Source organism: Budorcas taxicolor, chromosome 14 (genome assembly GCF_023091745.1).
Source record: "Budorcas taxicolor isolate Tak-1 chromosome 14, Takin1.1, whole genome shotgun sequence".
Taxonomy (NCBI): Eukaryota; Metazoa; Chordata; class Mammalia; order Artiodactyla; family Bovidae; genus Budorcas; species Budorcas taxicolor.
In genome coordinates, this window is record NC_068923.1 from 32,816,507 (window position 1) to 32,843,559 (window position 27,053).

The window sequence follows — 27,053 nt, forward strand, 5'->3', positions numbered from 1 at the left end:
GCCAAAGATGGAGAACCCCTATACATTCAGCAAAACAAGACCAGGAGCTGACTGGCTCAGATTATGAACTTATTGCCAAATTCAGACTTACACTGAAGAAACTAAGGAAAACTACTAGATCATCCAGGTATGACCTAAATCAAAACCCGTACGACTATACAGTAGAAGTGAGAAATAGATTCAAGGTATTAGTTTGAGTAAACTCCAGGAGTTGATGATGGACAAGGAGGCCTGGCATGCTCAGTCCATGGGATCACAAAGAGTAGGATAGGACTGAGCGACTGAACTGAACTGATTAGATCTGATAGACAGAGTGCCTGAAGAACTATGGGTGGAGGTTCATGATATTTGTACAGAAGGCAGTGATCAAAACTATCCCCAAGAAAAAGAAAGGCAAAATGGTTGTCGGAGGAGGCTGTACAAGTAGCTGAGAAAAGAAGAGAAGCTAAATGCAAAGAGGAAACATATACCCATCTGAATGCAGAGTTCCGAAGAATAGCAAGGACAGATAACAAAGCCTTCCTCGGTGATCAATGCAAAGAAACAGAGGAAAACAATAGAATGGGAAAGACTAGAGATCTCTTCAAGAAAATCAAAAATACCAAGGGAACATTTCATGCAAAGATTAGCATAATAAAGGACAGAAACGGTATGGACCTAAGAGAAGCAGAAGATACACAAGAATACACAGAAAGGCTATATAAAAAGATCTTAATGACCCGGATAACCACAATGGTGGGATCACTCACATAGAGCCAGACATCATGGAGTATGAAGTTGGGTGGGCCTTAGGAAGCATCACTATGAACAAAGCTAGTGGAGGTGGTGGAATTCCAGCTGAGCTGGAATTTAACACAGAAGTTAAATAAGCAGGGTGACAAAATACAGCCTTGACGTACTCCTTTCCCAATTTATAACCAGTCCATTGTTCCATGTCCGGTTCTGACTGTTACTTCTTGCCTTGCATACAGATTTCTCAGGAGACAGGTCAGGCAGTCTAGTATTCCCATCTCTTTAGGAATTTTCCACAGTTTGTTGTGATCCACACAGTCCAGACGTTAGTGTAATCCATGAAGCAGAAGTAGATATTTTTCTGGAATTCTCTTGCTTTTTCTATGATCCAACAGATGTTGGCAATTTGATCTCTGGTTCCTCTGCCTTTTCTAAATCCAGCTTGAACATCTGGAAGTTCTCAGTTCATGTACTGTTGAAGCCTGGCTTGGAGAATTTTGAGCATTACTTTGCTAGTGTGTGAGATGAGTGCTGTTGTGCAGTAGTTTGAACATTCTCTGGCATTGCCTTTTTTGGGGATTGGAATGAAAACTGACCTTTTCCAGTCTGTGGCCACTGTGGAGTTTTCCAAATTTGCTGGCATATTGAGTGCAGCATTCTCAAGCATCATCTTTCAGGATTTGAAATGGCTCAGCTGGAATTCTATTACCTCCACTTGCTTTGTTCATAGTGATGCTCCCTAAGGCCCACCTGACTTCGGACTCCAGAATGTCTGGCTCTAGGTGAGTGATCACACCACTGTGGTTATTTAAGAGCTTTTTAAATAGTTCTTCTGTGTATTCTTGCCACCTTTTCTTAATATCTTCTTCTGTTAGGTCCATACCATTTCTGTCCTTTATTGTGCCCATCTTTGCATGAAATGTTCCCTTGGTATCTCTCATTTTCTTAAAAAGATCTCTAGTTTTTCCCATGCTGATGTTTTCCTCTATTTATTTGCATTGATCACTTATCTCTCCTTGCTATTCTTTGAAACTCTGCATTCAGATGGATACATCTTTCCTATTCTCCTTTGCCTTTAGCTTCTTGGTACGTTTATACCCAAGGTAAATGAAAACTTTCATCTTCACAAAAATTAGTACACAATTGATCATAGTAGCATTATTCCTAACCGCCAAAATGTGTAAATACTGCAATATCCGTCAAATGAATGGATTTAATGTTGTATACCTTCCAATGAAAAAATATTAAATCACAAAGGGGAATGAAGTACTGATACATTCTACAACAATGGATGAACCTTGAAAACAGTAGGCTAAATGTAAGAAGTTGATCTCAAGAGACCAAGTGTTATTCCATTTACACGAAATTTCCAGAGTAGGTAAATCGATACAGATGGAAGTTTGCTTAGTGGTTGCCAGGGGATGGGTAAGGAGAGAATGTGGAATGACTGCTAACAGCTGTGGAGTTTCTTTCTAGAGTGATGAAAATATTCTATAGTTAAAAATATATACACAACCCTGTGAATATACTAAAAAAAAACTCACTGAATTACATACTTTCAAAACATGAATTTATTACCTATGAAATTGATACAATCACTCATACATTTAAGTGTAGTATCATACAGCCACTCTAGAAAAGTTTGCTGATTTCTTATAAAATTAAACATCCAATTATGATATGAACCAGCAATTACACTCCTGGGCATTTATTTTAGAGAAATAAAACCCTACAAAAATCCATGCACAAGTGTTGACAGCAGCTTTATTCTAATAGCCAGAAACTGTAAACAGACCAGTCATGTTTCAACAGTAAAATGCTAAGTAAACTGCTGTACATCCATTCAAAGGACTACTGCTCAGCAATAAAAATGACCAAACCACCGATATATACAACCTGGATAAGACTCTTATACTGAGTGGGAAAAATAACAAAAATATGTCAAAAGGTTATAAACTAAATGACTCTTTCCCTGTAACATTTTTGAAATGACAAAAAATTTACATGAATGATTGTCAGGAGTTGGGGTGGGAGTTACTGGAAGGGAGTGGGTGTGATTAGAAAAGGAATATTTGTGCAACTGTTCAGTATCTTGACTGTGGTAGTTCATACATGAACCTACACAAGTCACAAAATTGTACAGAACTAAATGCATCACCGACTCGATGGACATGAGTTTGGGTGAACTCCGGGAGATGGTGATGGACAGGGAGGCCTGACGTGCTGCAATTCATGGCGTCGCAAAGAGTCGGACAAGACTGAGCGACTGAACTGAACTGAACTGAAACACACACAATACATACACAGACACACATCTAGGGAGATTTGAATAAGGCAGGTGGATTGTATTCAGATCAATATATTGGTGGTGATACTGTACTACAGTTTTGCACAATGTCACCAATGGGGCAAACTGGATAAAGAATAAATGAGATCTCTGTCATGCTTTACAACTGTAAGTGCTTCTACAAATATCGCAGCTTTAAAGACAGACTGCCTACAGGGTCAGCACTAAGTGGAGAAAAGACCAGGGCAATGATTTCTAGTTTCCATGAGAGGTTTTTTCATACTACTTTATCTTATCTATGTATGCTTGATTTAAAAGAAAATATTCTTCCTCTACACAAGGGATGTATGTGAAGTACCTGTCATATGAAAAGTCTTCAATGAATTTTAGTTCTCCTTTCCTTCCATGTTAAGGATAAGACAACCTGCAGACCAAGAAATCAGGACTAAGCAGCCTAATTCTAAGCAGAACTACTAGTAAGTCATCCAGTGGCATTACCAAGGGCTAAAACTGGAACCATAAGGTACACCCACCAAGATAACTATGAGACAGTCTCTCACCATCACTGAACAACTTTAAAACTAAGCCCTCTTCCTATTCCGTGTTCAACAAGTTGAGTCAAGCAATCCCAGGGAAAGCTAAAGGGAAAACAGTAGAGGATTCACAATAGTATCTAAAAGATACTTTCATTATCATTTTATTAATTGCTTTCATTATCACTAACAGTAACTGAACATTTATATGCTCAGTATATCATTTCATGCATTCTCATCATTTAACCCTCATACCAACCTTTCAAGGCAGGTATTATCCCCATTTTATAGACAAAGAAGCTACAACTTAGAAATGCTGGGTATATTGTATTGGTCGGAGAGCTAGTAAGCAACATGTCAGGATTTTCTCCCAGGTAAGACTAATTCCCAGAAATAAAGATTCTAGCCACTCTGCATTATCTCACTTTAACAAAACTGTCCCTCATAAAGGTACACACCGGCATCTGGGCTTCTGACTGGGTTGAATACCTGGGAATTCACTGGGACTTCTGAGTCTCAAGCCCAATCACGCTGTCATCACTAGCCTCCCTAGTCATGAAGACTCTTCTGCCACTCTGCACTCTGATGGCCAATGACTTCAGAGGGGCCTTCCAAGTGTTAAGACTCCCACCCTTCTACCAGTTCACTTTACCAGTCACCAACCCACAGGGCTACCATAAAAAGACCCAAAAAGAGAGCGGCCCTCTTCAAATGTTCTTATTACTTGTCCTTGATCAATGCTGGTAAACACTGTTTCCACTCTCCCCTCCTCTACTCTCACACACACACAATTGCATATACACAAGTCCCACACTCAGGCTTGCCTTTACCTCTCCATGCCACCATCGTAGCTCTGATCGTCTCATCTTCCCAAAGGGTAAAATGAGCCACCGCGAAACTCAGCAGATCTCTCATCTACTGACCTCTCCTTCTCCCCAACAGTCCCAGAGGAAAAATGCTCCTGCTACCCAAAGCTGACTCCTTTCAGTAACACAAAAGAAGCCAGGTCCTTACTTTCCCCTTGGCTCCTCCCTTCCTGATTCAAAGAAGCCATGTTTTTCTTTCTTAAAAAAGGAAAAACTCTCTGAAATGACAGGTACACTTCATTTAATTAGTAATTACAATGTTATTCTTGCCTGGAGAATCCCATGGACGGAGGAGCCTGGTAGGCTACAGTCCATGGGGTCGCAAAGAGTCGGACATGACTGAGCGACTTCACTCACTCACTCGCTTGCTGACATTATACAAGAAGCATCAGAAATAAAGTTTTGTAATGAGGACCCAAAGGATCAGAGAAGGAGGGTATTATCAGAAAGATCTCTTTTATGATCTTACCAAGATACAGGTTTTCTTTCAGTGGGAAACAGAAGTGGGACACCCAAGACTGAGTCTGAGGGGGCAAAAGGATCTGTGAGAGTGAGGGAAGGATCAGGAATTCTCAGGAGGCAAGCAACTGATAAAGGATTTGAGGTCATTCGTGGCTACATAGCAAGGAAAGAAGACAAAGCATAAAGGGAATAAGAGTCATAGTACCTGAAAGGACAGCAAGGGCAGCTAAGGCAAGAGAGAAGGAAGAAGTAAAATACTCTGCAACTGACTGCCCTAAGCTCTCCCTGGGCCTTAAGTTTCATGTATCGGTGTATCCTAACATCAGGTTAAGAAGCAACTAACTCTCCTCAAGCTTCCCATTTTTCATAGGTTCAACTTTTGAGTCAACACTGACCCTTCCCTCTTCACCTTTCAAGAGATTTCAGGTGCTTAAATCTCATCTTCCTTTTTTTATCTGTCTACTCAGTCCTTTCCCAATACTATTTCCAATTTTACCATGTTAGTTCAGGCCCATATCAACTTTCATTTTAAGAGTCCAGAAAGATTCATATATAGCTTGCTAAAAATTATAAAATTAGTTAGTTGGAGAGCTGAGGCTGGTACTGAAGTCTTCTGACCAGATTATTTCCCCAATCTGCAATACTTGCAGATCTTCATGACCCAGATAACCATGATGGTGTGGTCACTCACCTAGAGCCAGACATCCTGGAATGCGAAGTCAAGTGGGCTTTAGGAAGCATCACTACGAACTAAGCTAATGGAGGTGATGGAATTCCAGATGAGCTATTTCAAATCCTAAAAGATGATGCTGTGAAAGTGCTTCACTCAACATGCCAGCAAATCTGGAAAACTCAGCAGTGGCCACAGGACTGGAAAAAGGTCACTTTTCATTCCAATCCCAAAGAAAAGCAATACCAAAGAATGTTCAAACTACCGCACTGCAAACTGCAAACTGCCACACAACTGCACTCATCTTCCACGCTAGCAAAGTAATGCTCAAAAATCTCCAAGCAAGGCTTCAACAGTACATGAATCATGAACTTCCAGATGTTCAGCTGGATTTAGAAAAGGCAGAGGAACCAGAGATCACATTGCCAACATTCGTTGGATCATCAAAAAAGCAAGACAGTTCCAGAAAAACATCTACTTTTGCCTTATTGACTACACCAAAGCCTTTGATTGTGTGGATCACAACAAACTGCAGAAAATTCTGAAAGAGATGGGAATACCAGACCACCTGACCTGCCTCTTGAGAAATCTGTATGCAAGTCAAGAAGCAACAGTTAGAACAGGACATGGAACAACACACTGGTTCCAAATTGGGAAAGAAATACATCAAGGCTGTATATTGTCACCCTACTTATTTAACCTAAATGCAGAGTACACCAGGAGAAACGCTGGGCTGGATGAAGCACAAGCTGGAATCAAGAATGCCGGGAGAAATATCAATAACTTCAGATATGCAGATGACACCACCCTTACGACAGAAAGCGAAGAAGAACTAAAGAACCTCTTGACGAAAGTGAAAGAGAAGGATGAAAAAGTTGGCTTAAAACTCAACATTCAGAAAACTAAGATCACGGCATCCGGTCCCATCACTTCATGGCAAACAGAAGGGGAACAATGGAAACAGAGACGGACTTTATGTTTTTGGGCTCCAAAATCACTGCAGATGGTGACTGCAGCCATGAAATTAAAAGACACTTGCTCCTTGGAAGAAATGCTATGACCAACCTATAGAGCATATTAAAAAGCAGAGACCTTACTTTACCAACAAAAGCCTGTCTAGTCAAAGCTATGATTTTTCCAGTAGTCATGTATAGATGTGAGAGTTGGACCATAAAGAAAGCTAAGCACCGAAGAATTGATGCTTTTCAACTGTGGTGTTGGAGAAGACTCTTGAGAGTCCCTTGGACTGCAAGGAGATCCAACCAGTCCATTCTAAAGGAGATCAGTCCTGGGTGTTCTTTGGAAGGAATGATGCTAAAGCTGAAACTACAGTACTCTGGCCACCTGATGTGAAGAACCGACTCACTGGAAAAGACCCTGATGCTGGGAAAGATAAAAGACAGGAGGATAAAGGGATGACAGAGCATGATATGGTTGAATGGCATCACTGACACGGTGGACATGAGCTTGAGTAAGGTCTGGGAGTTGGTGATGGACAAGGAAGCCTGGCATGTTGCAGTCCATGGGGTCGCAAAGAGTCAGACACAACTGAGAGACTGGACTGACTGACTGCAGCCCAAAATAAAACTATTATGCAGTCAATAAGAAGTAAAATGATGCTTAAGCAGAGGAATGTGTGTGTGTGCTCACTCATGTCCGACTCTTTGCCACTTCATGCACTGTAGGCCACCAGGCTCTTCTGTCCATGGGATTCTCCAAGCAAGAATACTGGAATGGGTTGCCATTTCCTTCTCCAGAGGATCTTCATGACCCAGGGACTGACCCTGCATCTCTTCGGTCCTCTGCATTGGCAGGGGCATTCTTTACCACTAGTGCCACCTGGGAAGCACAGGAATTAGACATATTTAATTAGACATAATTAAAGTGGTTCCGATGGGAAAGCATCTCAGAAGATGGAATGGGAGCATGCTACCTGTTACACACAAACACTCGATGCATAAAGTATTTACTCTGTACCCAACCTAGGGAGAAATGAAAAAAAAAAATAAAGAAAAAATCCTGGAGCAAAACTATCCTGATAGCCAGTCTCTAAGATAACGTCCTATGATCCCCTACTTGTTGGTGTTCACAACCTCTACAGTTCCCTCTCACACTATCAGTTGGATCTATGAGATTAATAGAAAAGATGGTATGTCACTTCAGAAATTATGTTATTAAAGACACCAGGGTCTCCTGGAAAGAAAGCCACTTGCCATGTCATGAGCTGCCTTATGGAAGTGGCAAGGAACTGACACTTGTCAAGAAGCACATGCGTGAGCTTAGAAATGGATTCTCCAGCTGTGATGACCCTTGACTCCAACTTGTGGGACACCCTGAACTAGAACCACACAGCTGAACCTTCCCAATTCCTGACCTTCAGAAACTATGAGAAAATAAACATTTTTTAAGCTGCTTTGGTTTTGAGGCAAATCTGTTTTTTGAACAATAGTTAATTAATACAACTTTAAAAAAATGATAAGGTCTTGAAAACTAATAGAATGACTAGGGGAAAAAGTGAGTATCAGGTCAAAAACATGAGTATTTCTAAGTGAAGATGTAGTGTAATTGCCTGACTTAATCATTTGATTGCCAAGTGGCATCCACTTCAAAAGTCCAACCCGAATAAAAGTATCCCTGCAGAACTGGCCACAGTGGCACAGTCAGCTCCTGGTCAGCTGTACTGCAAAACAACAAGGCAAGGAACTAGCCTGCCTCCACGCATGAAGGTCCCGATTTCAAAAAGCCCTGGTAACCTAGATAAATGACTGTCTGAGTGACCATACTTCTCCATTCCTGCACCCTAATCCCAGCTATTGCTTTAAACTAGCCAATGAAGAGAGAGCACATGAAATTCTAGACACCTAGCCCTCAGACCCTAATAAAGGCAAACCCAGGTGCACCCCCCTCTCTCCCTCTGTGTCTCTCTCTGCCTATGACCTCACTGTGTAGCCCCTGGATGTACCACGTACCCTTCAGGATCTGTGAGTTATGAATCTTGTTTCTCAGAGTCCCCTGATGGTTTCTGCTGAAGTGCATCCTGAGGTATAATTAGAATGGTTGGTTCAGCCACGAACCTGGGGCAGGGGGTGGGGGGGTTGGGGGAAGCCTTTGGAACACACCAGAGTAACCCCGGCCAGAGTTCTTCAACTGTTTCCACAGCCACTCACCTGTGTGCAGAGGGTTCGAGAAGAAAGAAATGAGAAAACTGTAGAAGAAGCCTTAGAGGAAACAGTACCAGATGTCTGTGCATTACCAAAGTAACCAGAATAAACCAAAACCTAACAGCTGGAAAGTCACATTAAACATGACTTCCCAGTCCCATTAGACTAATGACCTTTCTCCAAAGCGCCTTATGAACAGCTTCCTTCCACAGGGAGAACACCCCAAATTGGAGCCAAAGCTCCCCAGGCTGGAGGTCAAAAAGGCTCTGGTGGGGACTCTGATGTCAGGCTGTTCTGGGGAAACTGTTATTTGAGCACTTAATTTACAAAGGAAAGTAGTGCCTATTAGAACGTCAATCAACTTGTTCCCTACTGTCACAATTACCAGAGGCTCCTGTAGGGGAAATCAGAATTGGACGCCTCAAGTTCAAGGGAGCCCCTGGGCCTGTTTATTATCAGAGTGTTCCTCTCCTTCTGATTGCCAGATTGTTTAATTGTGAGCCATTCAGGGGCCATTGCTCTTCTGATCTTAACATATCTAGTATATGCCCCAAAGATCATTCCTTTGGGACAGATGAAATATTTCCCATTTTTATAAGCTTTATAACATCAAAACACGAAAGACGCACATAAATGCCACAAAAATGGTATGAACAGATTCTAGCATCGATGCATACAGATGAATCGATTCCCAAATCAGGTAAATAAATTTAACCTACAAAACAAATGAACTACTTTCAACTAGGCTACCCACCCCTACAAGAACTAGCTCCCCAATGAACCAGTTCCAACCAATTCCCAAATCAGATAAAGAAATTTACCCTACTCAACAAATAAGCTAATTCAAACTAGGGTGGGCTTGCCCCACAAGAACTAGTTCCCCAGTGAACCGGTTCAGGGTATCATCCAACACGGTACCCCAACCAAACTGGCTTGTCCCATGAGGGAAAAGCCCAACTTGAGAGGAGAATACGTTCCCCGACACCGAAGCGACTTACCCTCCAAAATCGAGCCCATCGCTCTTAACACAAAAGAACACATAAAACAAGTGGACCAACTGAACCCGCTATCGAATTGGGTAGACTTACAGAGGGAAGGCAATCAAGGCTTCAGTGGACAGCGCGAGGGCAACCGAGGTGTCAGGGGACAGTGGGAAAGAAGTAGAAGCTTCAGAGGACAGCGATTAGGAGGTGGCAACAAAAGTAACAGATTCCAAAACAAAGGCTAGAAGTGGAGTTTTAATAAAGCATTTGGACAGTAACTCGAAGTAGAGGATTTATTTGGCAAAAACAGAACTATGTTCAGCAATGTGGAACTGAACATTATTTTTCATACAAAGTTAGAAGCACATTGTATTTCCTTCCTGACCACTTGCCCAGTCCCCATCTCTTCGAGAGAGAAAAGCTTCATCTAAATTATTTCATCTGATTGATGACTGTCATTTATAACTTTATTGCTACTTCCGTCTTGGGTATTCCTTTGGAAAAGGTTTATGGATTCATTACATATTCTAATGTATTGTTTATAAATTATAAGATAAAGTCAAGCATGTATCTGCTAATACTTAAGTTGACCTGTCTTTATACTTAGAAATTTCTCTTAATAGTAGACTTCCCTGATGGCTCAGATGGTAAAAACTCTCCTGCAATGCAGCACCCCTGGGTCAGGAAGATCCCCTGGAGAAGGAAATGGCAACCCACTCCAGTAATCTTGCCTGGAGAATTCCATGAACAGAGGAGCCTGGCAGGCTACAGTCCATGGGGTTGCAAAGAGTCAGGCATGACTGAGCAACTATCACTCATTCACACCACAAACAAAATCGAGTCCATCAACTCTAGAAGTTTATCAATCCCTTGTCTCAACTGCCAAGAGCTGGGGGCAGCTGGTGTTGCTTCAGGGAATCTTGAAGGAAAGAACCTCAGGACAGTCCTAGCAGCTGCTAGGGTCTTGCCCCAGTGTTCCTTGACCAGGGCCAGCTAGCCCCAAGCAGCTAGGCCCTCAGCTGGCTTGCCAAACTGTTGCTGAATCCTAGCTCTCTCTGCTCTCCAAACAGGTTGATGAATTCTACAAAGAAGTTGTTGAGGAAAGGAAATACACTTTATTTGGAAAGCAGCTGAGGAGACGATCGCAGGCCAGCACCTCAAAATAACCATTTTTTGGGGGTCTGGATGCCAGGTTCTTTTATAGATCATTGATGGCAGAGGTGAGGAAGCAAAGTAAAAAGGCCATTAATCTTGCACACATCTCCTAGAAAAGCAGGGATGTGTTAAATTTCGTCCTCCCTGCCATCTACAGGGAGACAGGGTTCTGAACAAAGGCACTTAAGTTAACAGTCAGGTAGAGGGGCAGGATTCTCTGAGGCAAGGTATTAAGTATGATTATAATAACAAAAGCAACAAAAAGCAAGTCACAAATAATTCCAACATGGAGTAAGAACTGACTTCTTTGCAGCCGGGGCAGGAGAGGCATCGCAGCAGGGACGAAGGTCTCCCAGACCCCAGACACCGCTGTCATGGTTCGACCAGGCAGAAACCCTGAACACCAGCGAGGCTCATGCCCCTAGGGCAGCGACCCTCGCTCTCCAGGAAGGCGGCCAGACGCAGGCGGCGTCCATTCCACAAACTTCCACCAGTCCAGAGTCGGCCACACGCGCTCCGCGGGTCCCTCCAACATACGGAGACCAGGGAGACGGCGCCCACAAGCCCACAGCCTACCTTAGGGCCTCGAGACAGGCCCCCACGGGGCATCTCCGGGCGCTCCCCCTCCTCAAGGGTGCACCGCCCTCTGAAGGCACCGGAAGGCCGTGGGTCGCAGAACCAACTCGGCGCGCCAGGCCGCACCGCGTGCTGCGATTGGCGGACTTTCGGGTAGGGGGTGGGGCTTCCTCGGACGCACCGCCCTACCGGCGCGAGCGTTGCGATTGGCAGATGTTCCGGCTGGGGGCGGGGCTTCTCCGGCGTTCCGGCTGGGGGCGGGGCTTCTCCGGCGCACCGCCCTCCCACTCCGCGCGCGCGCCTTGCTCTACAGTTGAGATTAGCGCTGATGCTGGGAGGGATTGGGGGCAGGAGGAGAAGGGGACGACAGAGGATGAGATGGTTGGATGGCATCACTGACTCGATGGACGTGAATCTGAGTGAACTCCGGGAGTTGGTGATGGACAGGGAGGCCTGGCGTGCTGCGATTCATGGCGTCGCAAAGAGTCGGACACGACTGATTGACTGAACTGAACTGAACTGAACTGAACTGAACTGAACTGATGCTCGTGGAGGGGCGTGGTTTTCCTGCTAACTCGCGCCCCCTGGCGCTGATCTGAACCGTGGCGTCTGGCACGGGCAGCAGCTCCGGGGACGGATTTTCTGCGCTGCGGCCCCAACCTGTGGCTGGGCCCGGATTAACGGAGCACGCGCAGCCTCGCGGTCGGCTCCTGGCCAAGGAGCTGCTGGAAAGCCCGCGCGGGGTTTTCCAAATAAAGCTCGTCCGGGGTGTGCTTTGTCAGGCAAGGACAGACATTAATAATAAGGACCGAAATTAAAAATAAATGATAACCCCAAGTGGGCTATGAATTCAGCAAGCGGTGCTTAGGGAATGGTTGTAGCCGTCGGTACCCGGAGATAGGGGTCTTATTGCCCCATCTGCCGAGGCGGAGGCAGGGATGGGGTCGGGTTGGGGCTTAGTATCCAAAGCAGTTTTCAAGTTCAGAGACGCCAGAATCCCCGGGGACCTGGTACAGCCTGTGACTGGGTCTCGGACTCGGAAGGTACGGACTGGGGCCGGAGAACTTGCATTTCTGACAGGTTCTCAGGTGATGTTGCTTCCATCCCGCGTCATTTTGAGAACCGCAAGCAGAGCCTTTCCTTAGACCCTGCACATGAGTTTGCTTAAGTGTTCCAACACTTGGAGGCAGAGATTTTAAAGGAAATGTAATGGGAAGTGGGGGTTGGAGCTGAGGAGAGACATAATTAGGTTACAAACTCACCAGGAAGGCTGTTGTCTAAATAAAGGTGTCTATTGAAGAGAAAAACGACAATAGTGACTTGAAAAGCGTCAGCCTGGGAAGGAGGAAAGGATTCCGATTTGTACCCTCACAACTGTGGAAAATTCTCAAAGAGATGGGAATACCAGACCACCTGACCTGCCTCTTGAGAAACCTATATGCAGGTCAGGAAGCAACAGTTAGAACTGGACATGGAACAACAGACTGGTTCCAAATAGGAAAAGGAGTAGGTCAAGGCTGTATATTCTCACCCTGCTTATTTAACTTATATGCAGAGTACATCATGAGAAACCCTGGGCTGGAAGAAGCACAAGCTGGATTCAAGATTGCCAGGAGAAATATCAATAACCTCAGCTATGCAGATGACACCACCCTTATGGCACAAAGTGAAGAGGAACTCAAAAGCCTCTTGATGAAGGTGAAAGAGGAGAGTTAAAAAGTTGGCTTAAAGCTCAACATTCAGAAAATGAAGATCATGGCACCTGGTCCCATCACTGCATGGGAAATAGATGGGGAAACAGTGGAAACAGTGTCAGACTTTATTTTGGGGGGCTCCAAAGTCACTGCAGATGGTGATTGCAGCCATGAAATTAAAAGACGCTTACTCCTTGGAAGGAAAGTTATAACCAACCTAGATAGCATATTCAAAAGCAGAGACATTACTTTTGCCAACAAAGGTCCGTCTAGTCAAGGCTATGGTTTTTCCTGTGGTCATGTATGGATGTGAGAGTTGGACTGTGAAGAAAGCTGAGCGCTGAAGAATTGATGCTTTTGAACTGTGGTGTTGGAGAAGACTCTTGAGAGTCCCTTGGACTACAAGGAGATCCAACCAGTCCATTCTGAAGGAGATCGGTCCTGGGTGTTCTTTGGAAGGAATGATGCTAAAGCTGAAACTCCAGTACTCTGGCCACCTCATGTGAAGAGTTGACTCATTGGAAAAGACTCTGATGCTGGGAGGGATTGGGGGCAGGAGGAGAAGGGAACGACAGAGGATGAGATGGCTGGATGGCATCACGGACTCGATGGATGTGAGTTTGAGTGAACTCCAGGAGTTGGTGATGGACAGGGAGGCCTGGTGTGCTGTGATTCATGGGCTTGCAAAAAGTCAGACATGACTGACCGACTGAACTGAACTGAACTTGGTGGAAGTGGAGTTTGGTTTTCTGCTCTAAAAGCACTTTCTCATGCCTCTGTAAGAATACCAATATTTTGCACTTGATCCATTTTCCGTCTTTCCTGCCTAGTCCCTATTCTTTCAACATATTGCATTTGAGTTTCACTCACTAAAGCACAAATGCTTTGTATAAAGATGTCCACACTGCGATTTTTGAAAAAGAAAGAAAGAAAGAAATGTCTAGGTATACATTTCTACTGGGACTTCCCTGGTGGCTCAGTGGAAAGAATTCGCCTGCAACTCAGGAGAGCCAAGAGACACAGTTTTGATCCCTGGGTTGGGAAGATCACCTGGAGTAGGAAATATTAACCTGCTCCAGAATTCTTGCCTGGAAAATTCCATGAACAGAGCAGCCTGATAGGCTACAGTCCATGAGGTCGCAAAGAGCATGCACACACACACACACACACACACACACACACACACACACACACAGATATTGCTAATACTATTATTGTCAACGCTTAGCATAAGATAAACTGGACTCTAAATGTAGCTAGTTTAGGATTTAGAATATTGGGACTCTGACTGGGACACCACACAAATGGTTGCCTCAGTTAGGCCTAATGACACAGCTCAACAATCTCACTGTGTCTTTCTTGGCTCTCAAAAGTTGCAAACAGACCGCTTCCTGATGCTTGAACTGAAGTCCCATTGCACTAACTTCTGGTCATTGTCACTTGAATGTCTGAGAGACTCTTTAACCTAAATTCTTCTCTTCCCAAAATAGCTTCCTTTTCAGAAATCTCCATCTCAGTGGTGGCACTGACATCCAGCCAGTAGCTTATACTGAAACTGTCACCTATACCAGCCTCTGACAGCTAAAGGATCATTGCCTCGATTTACCTCTGTGTTTGTTTTGGAAGAATCTGATATTTGACAGAGGCTTTGCAGCTGTGCTTTCAGAGGTATGTAGTGATCAAGTGCTCCAAACTGGCTCTGACTTGACCACAGGAATGCATCTCTGCAGATGAGACTCAGAGGTGTCCAGAAGTTACCATTGCTTCATTACTATGTTAAGATCTCCATCCAAGGACGGGGGTGTAGACTTGTACTCTGCTAGGCACAGTTCATGCTGTGTGCAAGCCCCGGCCACTCCACACACCACCACCCCCGCCCCACCTGGCTGCCCTCGCAAATCTCCATCCCCTTCCTGGTTGGTGGTTTAGTCGCTAAGTCGTGTCTGACTCTTGCAACCTCATGGACCTCAAGTAGCTTGCCAGGCTTCTCTGTCCATGGGATCCTCCAGGCAAGAATACTGGAGAGGGTTGCTGTTTCCTTCTACAGAGGATTGTCCCGACCCAGGAATCGAACCTGGTCTCCTGCATTGCAGGCAGATTCTTTACCAACTGAGCTATGAGGGAAGCCCTTCCTAGAACCCCATTAACAAGTCTGCCTCCTACCCCTTAAACTTCTCTTCAGTTCAGTTCAGTCGCTCAGTTGTGTCTGACTCTGCGACCCGTTGGGCTGCAACACACCAGACCTCCCTGTCCATTACCAACCCCCTGAGTTTACTCAAACTCATGTCCATTGAGTCAGTGATGCCATCCAACCATCTCATACTCTGTCATCCCCTTCTCTCACTTTCAATCTTTTCCAGCATCAGAGTCTTTTCGAATGAGTCAGTTCTTCACATCAGATGGCCAAAGTATTGGAGTTACAGCTTCACCATCAGTCCTTCCAATGAATATTCAGGACTGATTTCCTTCAGGATGGACTGATTGTATATCCTTGCTCTCTAAGGGACTCTCAAGAGTCTTTTCCAACACCACAGTTCAAAAGCATCAATTCTTTGGCACTCAGCCTTCTTTACAGTCCAACTCTCACATTCATACATGACTACTGGAAAAACATTAGCTTTAACTATATGGCTAAAGTTATAACCATATAACTTATGCTGTCTAGATTTGTCATAGCTTCTCAAGGAGCAAGCATCTTTTAATTCCATGGCTGCAGTCACTGTCTGCAGTGATTTTGGATCCTAATAAAATAAAATTCATCTGTTTCGACTTTTTCCCCATCTACTTGCTATGGAGTGATGGGACTGGATACCATGATGTTTATTTTTTGAATGTTGAGTTTCAAGCCAGCTTTTTGGTCTCCTCTATTCACCTTCATCAAGAGGCTCTTTAGTTCCTCTTCACTTTCTGCCATTAGAGTGGTATCATCTGCATATTTGAGGTGTTGATATTTCTCCTGGCGATCTTGTTTCCAGCGTGTGATTCACCCAGTCTAGCATTTTGCATGATGTACTCTGCATAGAAGTTAAATAAGCAGGGTGACAATATATAGCCTTATCAAAATCCTTTTCCAACTTTGAACCAGTCTGTTGTTCCATGTCCGGTTCTGTTGCTTCTTGACCTGCATACAGGTTTCTGAGGAGACAGGTCAGGTGGTCTGTTATTCCCATCTTTTTAAGAATTTTCCACGGTTTGTTGTGATCCACACAAAGACTTTAGCATAGTCAATGAAGCAGAAGTAGATGTTTTTCTGGAATTACCTTGCTTTATCTATGATCCAGCAGGTATTGGCAATTTGATCTCTGGTTCCTCTGCCTTTTCTAAATCCAGCTTGTATATCTGGAAGTTCTTGTTTCACATATTGTTGAAGCCTAGTTTGAAGGATTTTGAGCATAACTTTGCTAGCATGTGAAATGAGTGGAACTATATGGTAATTTGAACATTCTTTGGCATTGCCCTTCTTTGGGATTGGAATGAAAATTCATCTTTTCCAATCCTGAGGCCCCTCCTGAGTTTTCCAAATTTGCTGGCATATTGAGTGCCACACTTTCACAGCAACATCTTTTAGGATTTGAAATAATTCAGCTGGAATTCCATCACCTCCACCAGTTTTGTTCATAGTAATGCTTCTAAGGCCCACTTAACTTCGCATTCTGGGATGTCTGGCTCTAGCTGAGTGACACCACCATTGTGGTTATCCTGGTCATTAAGACTTTTTTGGTATAGCTTTGTGTATTCTTGCCATCTCTTGTTAATCTCTTCTGCTTCTGTTACGTCCTTACAATTTCTATCTGTTATCATGCCCATTCTTGCATGAAATATTCCCTTGATATCTCTAATTTTCATGACAAGATCTCTAGTCTTTCCCATTCTATTGTTTTCCTGTCTTTCTTTGCATTGTTCGCTTAGGAAGGCTTTCTTACCTCTCCTTGCCATTTCCTGGATCTCTGCATTCATATGGGTGTATCTTTCCCTTTCTCCCTTGCCTTTTGCTTCTCTTCTTTTCTCAGCTATTTGCAAAGCCTCCTCAGACAACCACTTGGCCCTCTTGCAGTTCTTTTTCTTGGGAATTGTTTTGATCACCACCTCCTGAACAATGTTACAAACCTCTGTCCATAGTTCTATAGGCACTCTGTCTACCAGGTCTAATATCTTGAATCTATTTATCATCTCCACTGTACAATCATAAGAGGTTGATTTAGGTCATAACTGAATGGTCTAGTGATTTTTCCCTACTTTCTTCAATTTAAGCCTGGATGTTGCAATTTCCATGATACCTCAGTTGGTAAAGAATCCACATGCAATGCAGGAGATCTGGGTTTAATCCATGGGTTGGGAAGATCCCCTGGAGAAGGGAAAGGCTACCAACTCCAGTATTCTGCCCTGGAGAATGCCATGGACTGTATAGTCCATGGGGTTGCAAAGAGTTGGGCATGACTGAGTGACTTTCATTTGTTGCAATAAGGAGCTCATGATCTGAGCCACAGTCAACACCAGGTCTTGTTTTTGCTGACTGAATAGAGGTTCTCCATCTTCAACTAGAAAGAATATAATCAATCTGATTTCAGTATTGCCCATCTCATGATGTCCATGTGTAGAGTCATCACTTGTGTGGTTGGACAAGGGTATTTGCTCTGACCAGGGTGTTCTCTTGACAAAACCCTGTTAGCCTTTACCCTCCTTCATTTTGGACTCGAAGGCCAAACTTGGCTGTGTATTCCAAGTATCTCTTGACTTCCTACTTTTGCATTCCAATCCCCTATGAAGAAAAGGACACCTTTTTTTGGTGTTAGTTCTAGAAGGTGTTGTAGATCTCGGAGTGAACTGAGGATGAGCTTGGTTCATTTCCAAGGCAAACCATTCAACATCACAGTAATCCAAGTCTATACCCCATCCACTAATACCAAAGAAGCTGAAGTTGACCCATTCTATGAAGATCTGCAAGATCTGGAACCAACCCGCTGGGGATCAGTAACAGAACCTGAGAACTATCATGAGCACATTTGGCTCTCCTGTCGAAGCCCTGTCTGTCCTGTGTTGAGTCTCTCCACCCATCCTACTCCTCCATGGATGTATTTCAGGCCCCTGATTTATTTTACCCAGTCTACTCAGTGGCCTCATAAGCAGTATCCCCTGGTCCTGGTCCACTCTTGCCCTCATCTGTGCGCATATAAGCACACACAATCCATTCTCCACACAGATACCCAGGGATGTGTGTGCTCTTCACGGGAGCCTTACCTGCAGTTATTGGATGTGCATAGGGCTTCAGAGTCTTCACATTTGCTACTCCATTTCCTGAAAGGCTCTGGTCTCTGCCAAGCCAGTTTATATACAGTTCCTGAAAATTGTTGAAGCTGGGAGATCAGCACATGGAGGTTCACTATAATATTCCTTGATATATTTGAAAATAATATTTTTTTAATTTCAATTGAGGTTTAAAAAAACAAGACAAAGTGAACTTGAACCTGTTCTCAGTTTCCTTCAACTCCTAGGAGGCTGAACCTCCCTGTTCTTCATTTTCACAAATGCTATGCTCCTTTGATGATGTTACAATACACATAACCTAAATAATTATCATCTGGCTCCACCTATGTAAAGCAGTACCATTTCTGTCTTCTTGACCTTTAAATCCAAAGCACTTCACAGTTTCTTCCACATATAAAGCACTCAAATAAATACTAGATATGAATGAATAAATGAACTAATAATTAGTAAGTAAACTTGCCTAAGGGTACAGAGCTAGTAATGTTTAGAATTAGACTCGAGTGTGACACCTAGGTCTATGTTCTCTACATTATGCCATTCATAACGCAGTGTAATTATGAGGAATTTACAATTGAACCAACAGACATTAACCCTGATACTCAAACTGCCCTGGACTCTAACCCTTTTCCTGAGCCTTAACTAACCCTGAACCTAAACATCGCTGATATTCACCCTCACTCTAATGCTGACCCTAACACATACCCTGAATCTCACCCTGACCCACACTTACCATAACCCTGAACTGATCACAATACTCACTCTTTACCCAGAGCTTGACACCGACCCTGAACCTGACACTGAAACTTAACCCGACCTTGACCTGTGATCCTGACCTTCCTAAGACAGTAACTGCAGCCATCAGTATGACTCTCTCCCTAACACCCAACACTGACCATGATGACCCAGACCCTCATGTGACCCTACCCTCACTCCAGCACTGACCCACACCTAAACTGGACCCTCATGTCACCCAGCCCTAATTCTGAACCTAACCCTTGGCCTTATTGTAATCCTAATGTTCAGGAGTACGTCAAGGCTGTATTTTGTCACTCTGCTTATTTAACTTACATGCAGAGTACATCATTCGAAATGCCGGGCTGGATGAAGCCCAAGCTGGAATCAAGATTGCCAGGAGAAATATTAACAACTTCAGATATGCAGATGACACACTTATGGCAGAAAGCAAAGAAGAACTAAAGAGCCTCTTGATGAAAGTGAAGAAGGTGAAAAAGTTAGCTTAAACTCAACATTCAGAAAAAGAAGATCATGGCATCTGGTCCCATCACTTCATGGCAAACAGATGGGGAAACAGTGGAAACAGTGAGAAACTTTTTTTTTTTTGGCTTCAAAATCACTGCAGATGGTAACTGCAGCCATGAAATTAAAAGATGCTTGCTCCTTGGAAGGAAAGTTATGACCAACCTAGACAGCATATTAAAAAGCAGAGACATTACTTTGCCAACAAAGTTCTGTCTAGTCAAAGCTATAGTTTTTCCAGTGGTCATGTATGGATGTAACAGTTGGACTATAAAGAAAGCTGAGTGTTGAAAAATTGATGCTTTTGAACTGTGGTGTTGGAGAAGACTCTTGAGAGTCCCTTGGATTCCAAGGAGATCCAACCAGTCCATCCTAAAGGAGATCAGTCCTGAATATTCATTGGAAGGACTGATGCTGAAGCTGAAACTCCAATACTTTGGCCACCTGATGCAAAGAACTGACTCACTGGAAAAGACCCTGATGCTGGGAAAGACTGAAGGCGGGAGGAAAAGGGGACGATAAAGGATGAGATGGTTGGATGGCATCACTGACTCAATGGACATGAGTTTGAGTAGGCTCTGGGAGTTGGTTATGGACAGGGAACCCTGGCATGCTGCAGTCCGTGGGGTTGCAGAGTTGGACATGACTGAGCGACTGAACTGAACTGAACTGAATGTTCATACATGCTAATTCTTACTCTCAGCTGTACCTTGAAGCTAACCTAAGCCTGTGTGAGACTTGACCATGAGTCTGACCCTAAATGTTCCTGACCTTAACCCTATGCTGGCTTGAATAGTAGTCCCCAAAACATGTATCTAATACCAGTACTTGTGAATGTAACCTTACTGGGAAATAGGGCCTTTGCAGAATTAAGGATCTCAAGATGAGATACGCTGAACACCGTTGCATTGTGGGTGGAGCATGTACTAGTTTGTTTAGTAATATACGTTGAAACATGGAAAAGGACAAAGCACGGGTATGGAGGAAGTGCACATGAAGACAGAGGCAGAGACTGGAGTGATCCCATTACAAGCCCAGGAATGGCAAGGGGACCAGAAACTGCAAGAGACCAAGGAGGCTCCTCCCCTGGAGCATTTGGAGAGGGTATGGCCCCGCCCACACCTAGGCTGCAGGCTTCTGACATCCGCAACTGTGAGAGAATACACTTCTTTTGGTTTAAGCTAACTAGTTTGTGTCAATTTGTTACACAGACCTAAGAACTAATATACACCCTCATTCACCATAAGTGAATCTAACATTTACCATGGCCGAGCCTTCTCCCTTGTTGTGGTTCAGTTGCTCAGTCGTGTCCTACTCTTTGCCACCCCATGGATTGCAGCATGCCAGGCTTCCCTGGCCTCCACTATCTCTCGGAGTTTGCTCAAACTCATGTCCATTGAGTCAATGATGCCATCACCGTTATACCCACCCTAACATGAAACTGACCTCAATCCTCATACAGACCAGAACTTGAACTTTACCCTGACCCTATGAACTTCACACTCACTTCGGGCTAGATTTTGACCATCATCCTAACCCTGATAATCACCCTGATACTGAACAGAACCTTCCTCATAACTTTGACATTGACCCTGATCTAGATCCTCATCCTAAACTTAACCTTGACACTGATTCTGCCATTTACTACTGCCATAACCTTGACCCTACTGCCATGACCTTGACCCTAACCATGAAGATCCTGATGACCATATACCTCACAATGAACATCTCGTCAGCTCTGACCCTTGTCCACACCTCCTCACCAAAATCCTGAACCTGTCCTGACCGCATGAGCTTGAATCTCATCTGCTGCTTGATTCTTCCTGATTGTCCCTGACCTTTACCCGCATAATGACCCTGAAGCTGACCTTGGACCACACACTCCAAGTACCCTAAATCCAATTTTGACCTTGACCTTCAGTCTGACTCTAAACTGGACTCTGCGCCTAAGTCTTACTCTGGCCTTTGAATGGTGTTTGTTGAAACAGTGTGTTTAACAGTGTTAGGAGAGTGTTCATCAGTATTGAGATGTTAGGGACATTGTGTTTACATGTGCATGGCATGGCTGCCCCTTTATTAAATGGTATATCATAATTCAGTGTATTTAAAACTGGTGGGTGCCTTACTATGGATAGAAGTATATGTGTGAAACATACTTTGTTTCCCCTCCAGCTTTATTGAGATATAGGTATACAAAAAAAACTGGGCATAATTAACATATTCAATAGGGTGAGTTATTTACTTCCTTCTTTACTGAAGTGTACGAACCTCTGTGTTTAAGCAACCTGCTAAGTCACTTCAGTCATGTCCAACTCTGTGCGACCCTGTAGACGGGAGCCCACCAGGCTCCCCTCTCCCTGGGATTCTCCAGGCAAGAACACTGGAGTGGGTTGCCATTTCCTTCTCCAACTTAGGCGTATACTATTTTTTGGAATTAAAAATTGTTTTTAGCTGTATGTTTGCACGTTCATCCTTTTACTGTATCTATATATGTACAACTTTTATAAGTGAAATATGCTGAAACACTATAAGGTACATGTGTTATTGGTTGTGCTTATATACCTATGAAACTGTGTACAGCAGTGTATCTTGCATGTACTACATTGCTGAGTTATATGTTGAAACCTTCTTTTCAAGAGAGCTATGGAGCGTGACGTCACAGCAAGATGGTGGAGTAAGAGTTTTCTATCGTTATCCTCCCAAAGAATAAATATTTGGACAATCACCCACTGATAAGGGTACCTCTTTTGGAGTCCTGATTCCAGCAGTGAAGTTCCATCACTTCTCTGGAGCAAAAAATCTGAGAACAGATGTATTGAAAGGGTAAGAACAGTTAATTACCGTTGGATTAATTTACTATCTCTAGTACTTTGTGAATCTTTGGGATTTTTTTTTTGTATATATGATCATGTTTTCTGTTAGTTGTCTGATAGTTTCATTCCTTCTTTCCTAATTTGAGTCCTTTTTTCTTGTCTGACTGCTCTGACTAGAACATTCAGCAGTGTTGAAAGTGGGCATCCTTCTCTTGATCCTGACCTCAGAACATTTTCTCTTTCGCCAATGAGTAGAATGTTACCTGTGGATTTTCATAGATGTCCTTTGTCAGGTTGATTGTTTCCTTCTAGTCTTGGTTTGCCATGTGACTTTTATCTTGAAACTGTATTGAATCTATCAAATATTTTTGCATTGAGATGAACCTGTTTTTCCCTTTGTGTATTAATGTTATGCATCACAACAATGGGTGTTAGATGCTGAAGCAACCCTGTAGCGCTGGGATGGCACCATACGCCTGTGAGCAATCCTTAGTGCTGCTGGACTCCATGTCTGAGTGTTTTATCGAGGATTTCTGCATCAGTGTCCATAAGGGATATTGGTCTACTGTTGATAGAGTCTCTGGCTTTAGTTTTTTTTTTTTTTTTTTTTGAGTCTCTGGGTTTGAAGGTAATGCTGGGTTCCTGGAATCAGTTAGGGAGCTTTTCCCTTTCTGATATTTTTTGGAAGCATTTGAGGATTGGTGTTAACTCCTTCTTCAGTGTTTGGTAGAATTCACCAGTATACTGTCTGCTTCTTTTGGCTGGGGGTGGGGGTGGTTTTTAATTACTAATTAAGTCTCATTGCAGATCTGTTCAGATTTTCTATTTCTTGAGTCAGTTTTGGCAATTTATATTTCTAGGAATTTTTATTTCTGTAAGGCTGATGTCTCCACTTTCGTTTTTTTTTTGAATAAACAAGTTTATTTGTAAATTTAGTCAACATATATAATTGACCTAAAAGCTTCAATAGAAGGATAAATTTTAAACCACTTGGAAAGCCATCTCTATGAAGTGATTTTCCTGGAATCTATGCCACATGAACACCATTTTAACTGGCAGAGGTTCCATAAGCTGAAGCTGTGTCCCTCCCCCACAGCAAGTTTACCCTAACAGTTATAATACAAACCCCACAAGGAAAAAAAGTTCAGTATTGTTCCTCCTTGGTAGAGAAAAGTTCAACCTAGTTATCAGACCAATCACAACACAAAGAAAAGCTGCGCTAACTACTATATTAGTAACAGATGCTGCTGCGGTGAATAACTTGTATTATAGTCTAGAGCCCTTATAAATAAATCCCCCTCCCCGTTAGTGTTTGCATTATCAGCTAGAGGGTTAGTTTAACATGTGGTAGAACGAGGAGTTATGCAAGGCATAACACACAAAGCACTTTACTACATACACAAGTGCAGTCTACTCAGGAGAAAACCTATCAGTCTCTCAATCACATACCTTAAAGACAACACTCCCCAGCACACCTCAGTGTAGAACATTTAATTGAAAAATGTTGACACTACAATATATAAAATAGCTATTATAAATGCACATAGTGTATTCTATAGCTGCCAGGTTTACTTTTTTTTTTTTTTTTTAAGGAAATTGTAAGTTACACTGTGGTTAAGACTTGTATCTTTGCTCCTGAAAACGCCCACATTCTAACAGTGATTTATGGTCAGACTTAACAGTCCCAATTGTTAAACACTTGGATCAAGTTATAACCAGTTTTATTGCAAAAGGACCCTGTACACATTTATCAATTCTAGTACCTTAATAGCTACTCAACAAATCATTAACACAGAAACGTGCATCATGAGAAGCAAGAAATATCACCGATCCCTTCTGCATATTAGCAACTTGTCACCCCTTAGCAACAGTGCTCACATCACTCAGGTTTGTGAACAGTCACTTTTCGCCTTCATCCTGAGAGAAAGATGGAATGACTTAAGTACAAATGCAACATATTATAAACAATTTCTCACCAAAAAAAGTCACAAATTAAACCAAAGTATTTTACAGAAATGTACTACAAAACACCGTAAAAACCGCCTTCACTTAAGCTCTCTCTCCCCGTATCCGGCGAGCCAACTGGATGTCTCTGGGCATGACCGTTACTCTCTTAGCGTGGATGGCACACAGATTAGTATCTTCAAACAAGCCCACCAGGTACGCTTCGCTAGCCTCCTGCAGCGCACCGATGGCGGCACTCTGGAACCGCAAGTCAGTTTTGAAATCCTGGGCGATCTCCCTCACCAGCCTCTGGAAAGGCAGTTTCCGGATCAGAAGCTCGGTGGATTTCTGGTGACGACGGATTTCTCGAAGCGCAACAGTCCCGGGCCTGTAGCGATGAGGTTTCTTCATCCCGCCGGTAGAAGGGGCGCTTTTCCTGGCTGCTTTTGTGACCAGCTGATTGCGGGGCGCTTTCCCACCCGTTGACTTCCGAGCAGTCTGCTTGGTTCGAGCCATTTTCTTTCACCCAACGCAGAAGTTTTAGGCCGCTTCTCCGACCGCCGCGCCGCTGCTGCTGCCCAAAGAGCAGCAATAGCTCAGCTACGAGAAAAACTTCCAACGAACGGAAGAACTCCTTCCAACGAACAACCAAACCGCTCTGCGCTCCACTTTCGTTTCTGATACTAGATATTTGCGGGTTTGTTTTTTTTTTTCTAAATCAGTCTAGGTTTATCAATGAGCTGTTCAAAGAATCAATGTTTTGCTTGCTGCTGCTTTTTGTGCTTTTTTTTACTGGCACCGAGTTTAGTTTGTTCTTTTTCTTAGTCTCCTAAACATGTAGCATTAGGTTACTTATTTGCAATCTTTCTTTTCTAATATAGGCGCTAAAATGTGATGAAATAAAAATTTCTACTTGAAGGCAGGACAAGAAAAACTAAACAAAAATTTCTTTGTTCAGGCCTCCTCCCTCCCTGCCGTCCCTTTAGTGTATAGAGGGATGTAGGGTGCGTCTGGGAGAAGGCAATGGCACCCCACTCCAGGATTCTTGCCTGGAAAATCCCATGGACGGAGGAGCCTGGTAGGCTGTAGTCCATGGGGTCGCTGAGTCCTATTGGACTGAGTGACTTTACTTTCACTTTTCACTTTAATGCATTGGAGAAGGCAATGGCAACCCACTCCAGGATTCTTGCCTGGAAAATCCCATGGACGGAGGAGCCTGGTAGGCTGTAGTCCATGGGGTCGCTAAGTCCTATTGGACTGAGCGACTTTACTTTCACTTTTCACTTTAATGCATTGGAGAAGGCAATGGCAACCCACTCCAGGATTCTTGCCTGGAGAATCCCAGGGACGGGGGAGCCTACTGGGCTGCCGTCCATGGGGTCACAGAGTCAGACACGACTGAAGCGACTTAGCAGCAGCAGCAACAGGGTGTGTCTGATCACACGTTAACTACAGCTCCTTCAAGGTGGAGTGCCTGCTCAGTCAAGATCAGTGTTTCTTTTCCTTCTGATGCTAGCAGTGTAACTTAAAAACAACAATGTTATTTCCCAGCTCTGTAAGGGGTCAGGGTGACATGCTCTCCTTTGTACATGCTTACCTGGGCTACATATCCTTCGTGAACTTTATAGAAAATATCGGTATGTCATTTTCATATACCATCCTTTGTCTCAAAAAATGGAATTCAAGATTAGAAACAACAAAAACTAGTAAAAATTACAAAACACTGCTGTAAGACACTGTGTTCGTGGATTGGAAGATTTACTATTGTTAAATATCAAACCACTTGGTTAAGAATCCACCTTGCAGGGGTCAGCCCCGGACCCCACCCACCTCTGCTCGCGCCCCTAACGGCATGGCACTGGCTGCTGCTCCTTGCTCCAAGCAAGATGCAGACTGGGCTGTGGGAGGCTTCACACATCCCAGGGAAGCCCAGTCCAGCCTAATGAACTTGAGCAATGCTGTCACTGGCTGGCAGACATGAGAGACATTATTAAGTGACAACAGGAATGGCTCATGCACGGAGTTTCAATGAATGCCTCTGAGGGAAGCTGGCACTGAATTCCATTTTAAATGGACGAGGCTGTCACATTATTGAAGTGATTCTCTGAACTCTCCAGGCCCAGAGTGCTGTGCTGACAGAGAGCTTCAACAATCCAGAGAAGAAAACCAGCAGGAGACTCACAAACGTTTTACTTTCTTAATGAGGCCATGTGGCTATCATTTTGATGTTTGGCAGAAACCAACACCATTCTGTAAAGCAATTATCCTTCACTTAAAAATGTTTTTAAAATGGTGAAAATGGAAAAAAAAATAAAGAAGAAAATGCAGCATTCTTGTATTTCTGCACATCTAACACTGTTAATTAGCTCAGTTTCTTAGAAAGGAATCTGCCTGCCAATGCAGGGGACACAAGAGAGGCAGGTTTGATCCCTGGGTGGGGAAGATCCCCTGGAGAAGGAAATGGCAACCCACTCCAGTATTCTTGCCTGGAAAATCCCATGGACAGAGGAGCCTGAAGAGCTGCAGTCCATGGGGTCACTAAAGGATTGGACACGATTTAGCAATTAAAATGACAACAGCCAGTGTTAATTACGGACACGCTTACAGCAGGCTGGGTGATAGCACACTGGAGCTGAGGCAGCTTGGAGGGTCTCC

The 27,053-nt window shown here is 43.6% G+C and overlaps 2 protein-coding genes across 2 annotated transcripts in view; both read right to left on the reverse strand.

The window, feature by feature from the left end:
• Positions 1–11,528, reverse strand: part of SPIDR (scaffold protein involved in DNA repair) — a 284,321-nt gene extending 272,793 nt beyond the window's left edge. The window contains exon 1 of the mRNA XM_052651854.1: positions 11,426–11,528. Coding sequence (XP_052507814.1) covers positions 11,426–11,458 — 33 coding nt within the window. The 5' untranslated portion in view covers positions 11,459–11,528. The remainder of the gene's footprint in view (positions 1–11,425) is intronic.
• Positions 11,529–24,503: 12,975 nt separating this feature from the next.
• Positions 24,504–24,914, reverse strand: LOC128059276 (histone H3.3C). The gene has a single exon (XM_052651681.1). The coding sequence runs from the start codon at positions 24,912–24,914 to the stop codon at positions 24,504–24,506; it is 411 nt and encodes a 136-aa protein (XP_052507641.1).
• Between the last annotated feature and the right edge of the window lie 2,139 nt (positions 24,915–27,053).

Excerpts from the sequence above, each read along its gene's own strand:
- LOC128059276 (XM_052651681.1), bottom strand. The coding sequence starts at position 24,914 with ATGGCTCGAACCAAGCAGACTGCTCGGAAGTCAACGGGTGGGAAAGCG.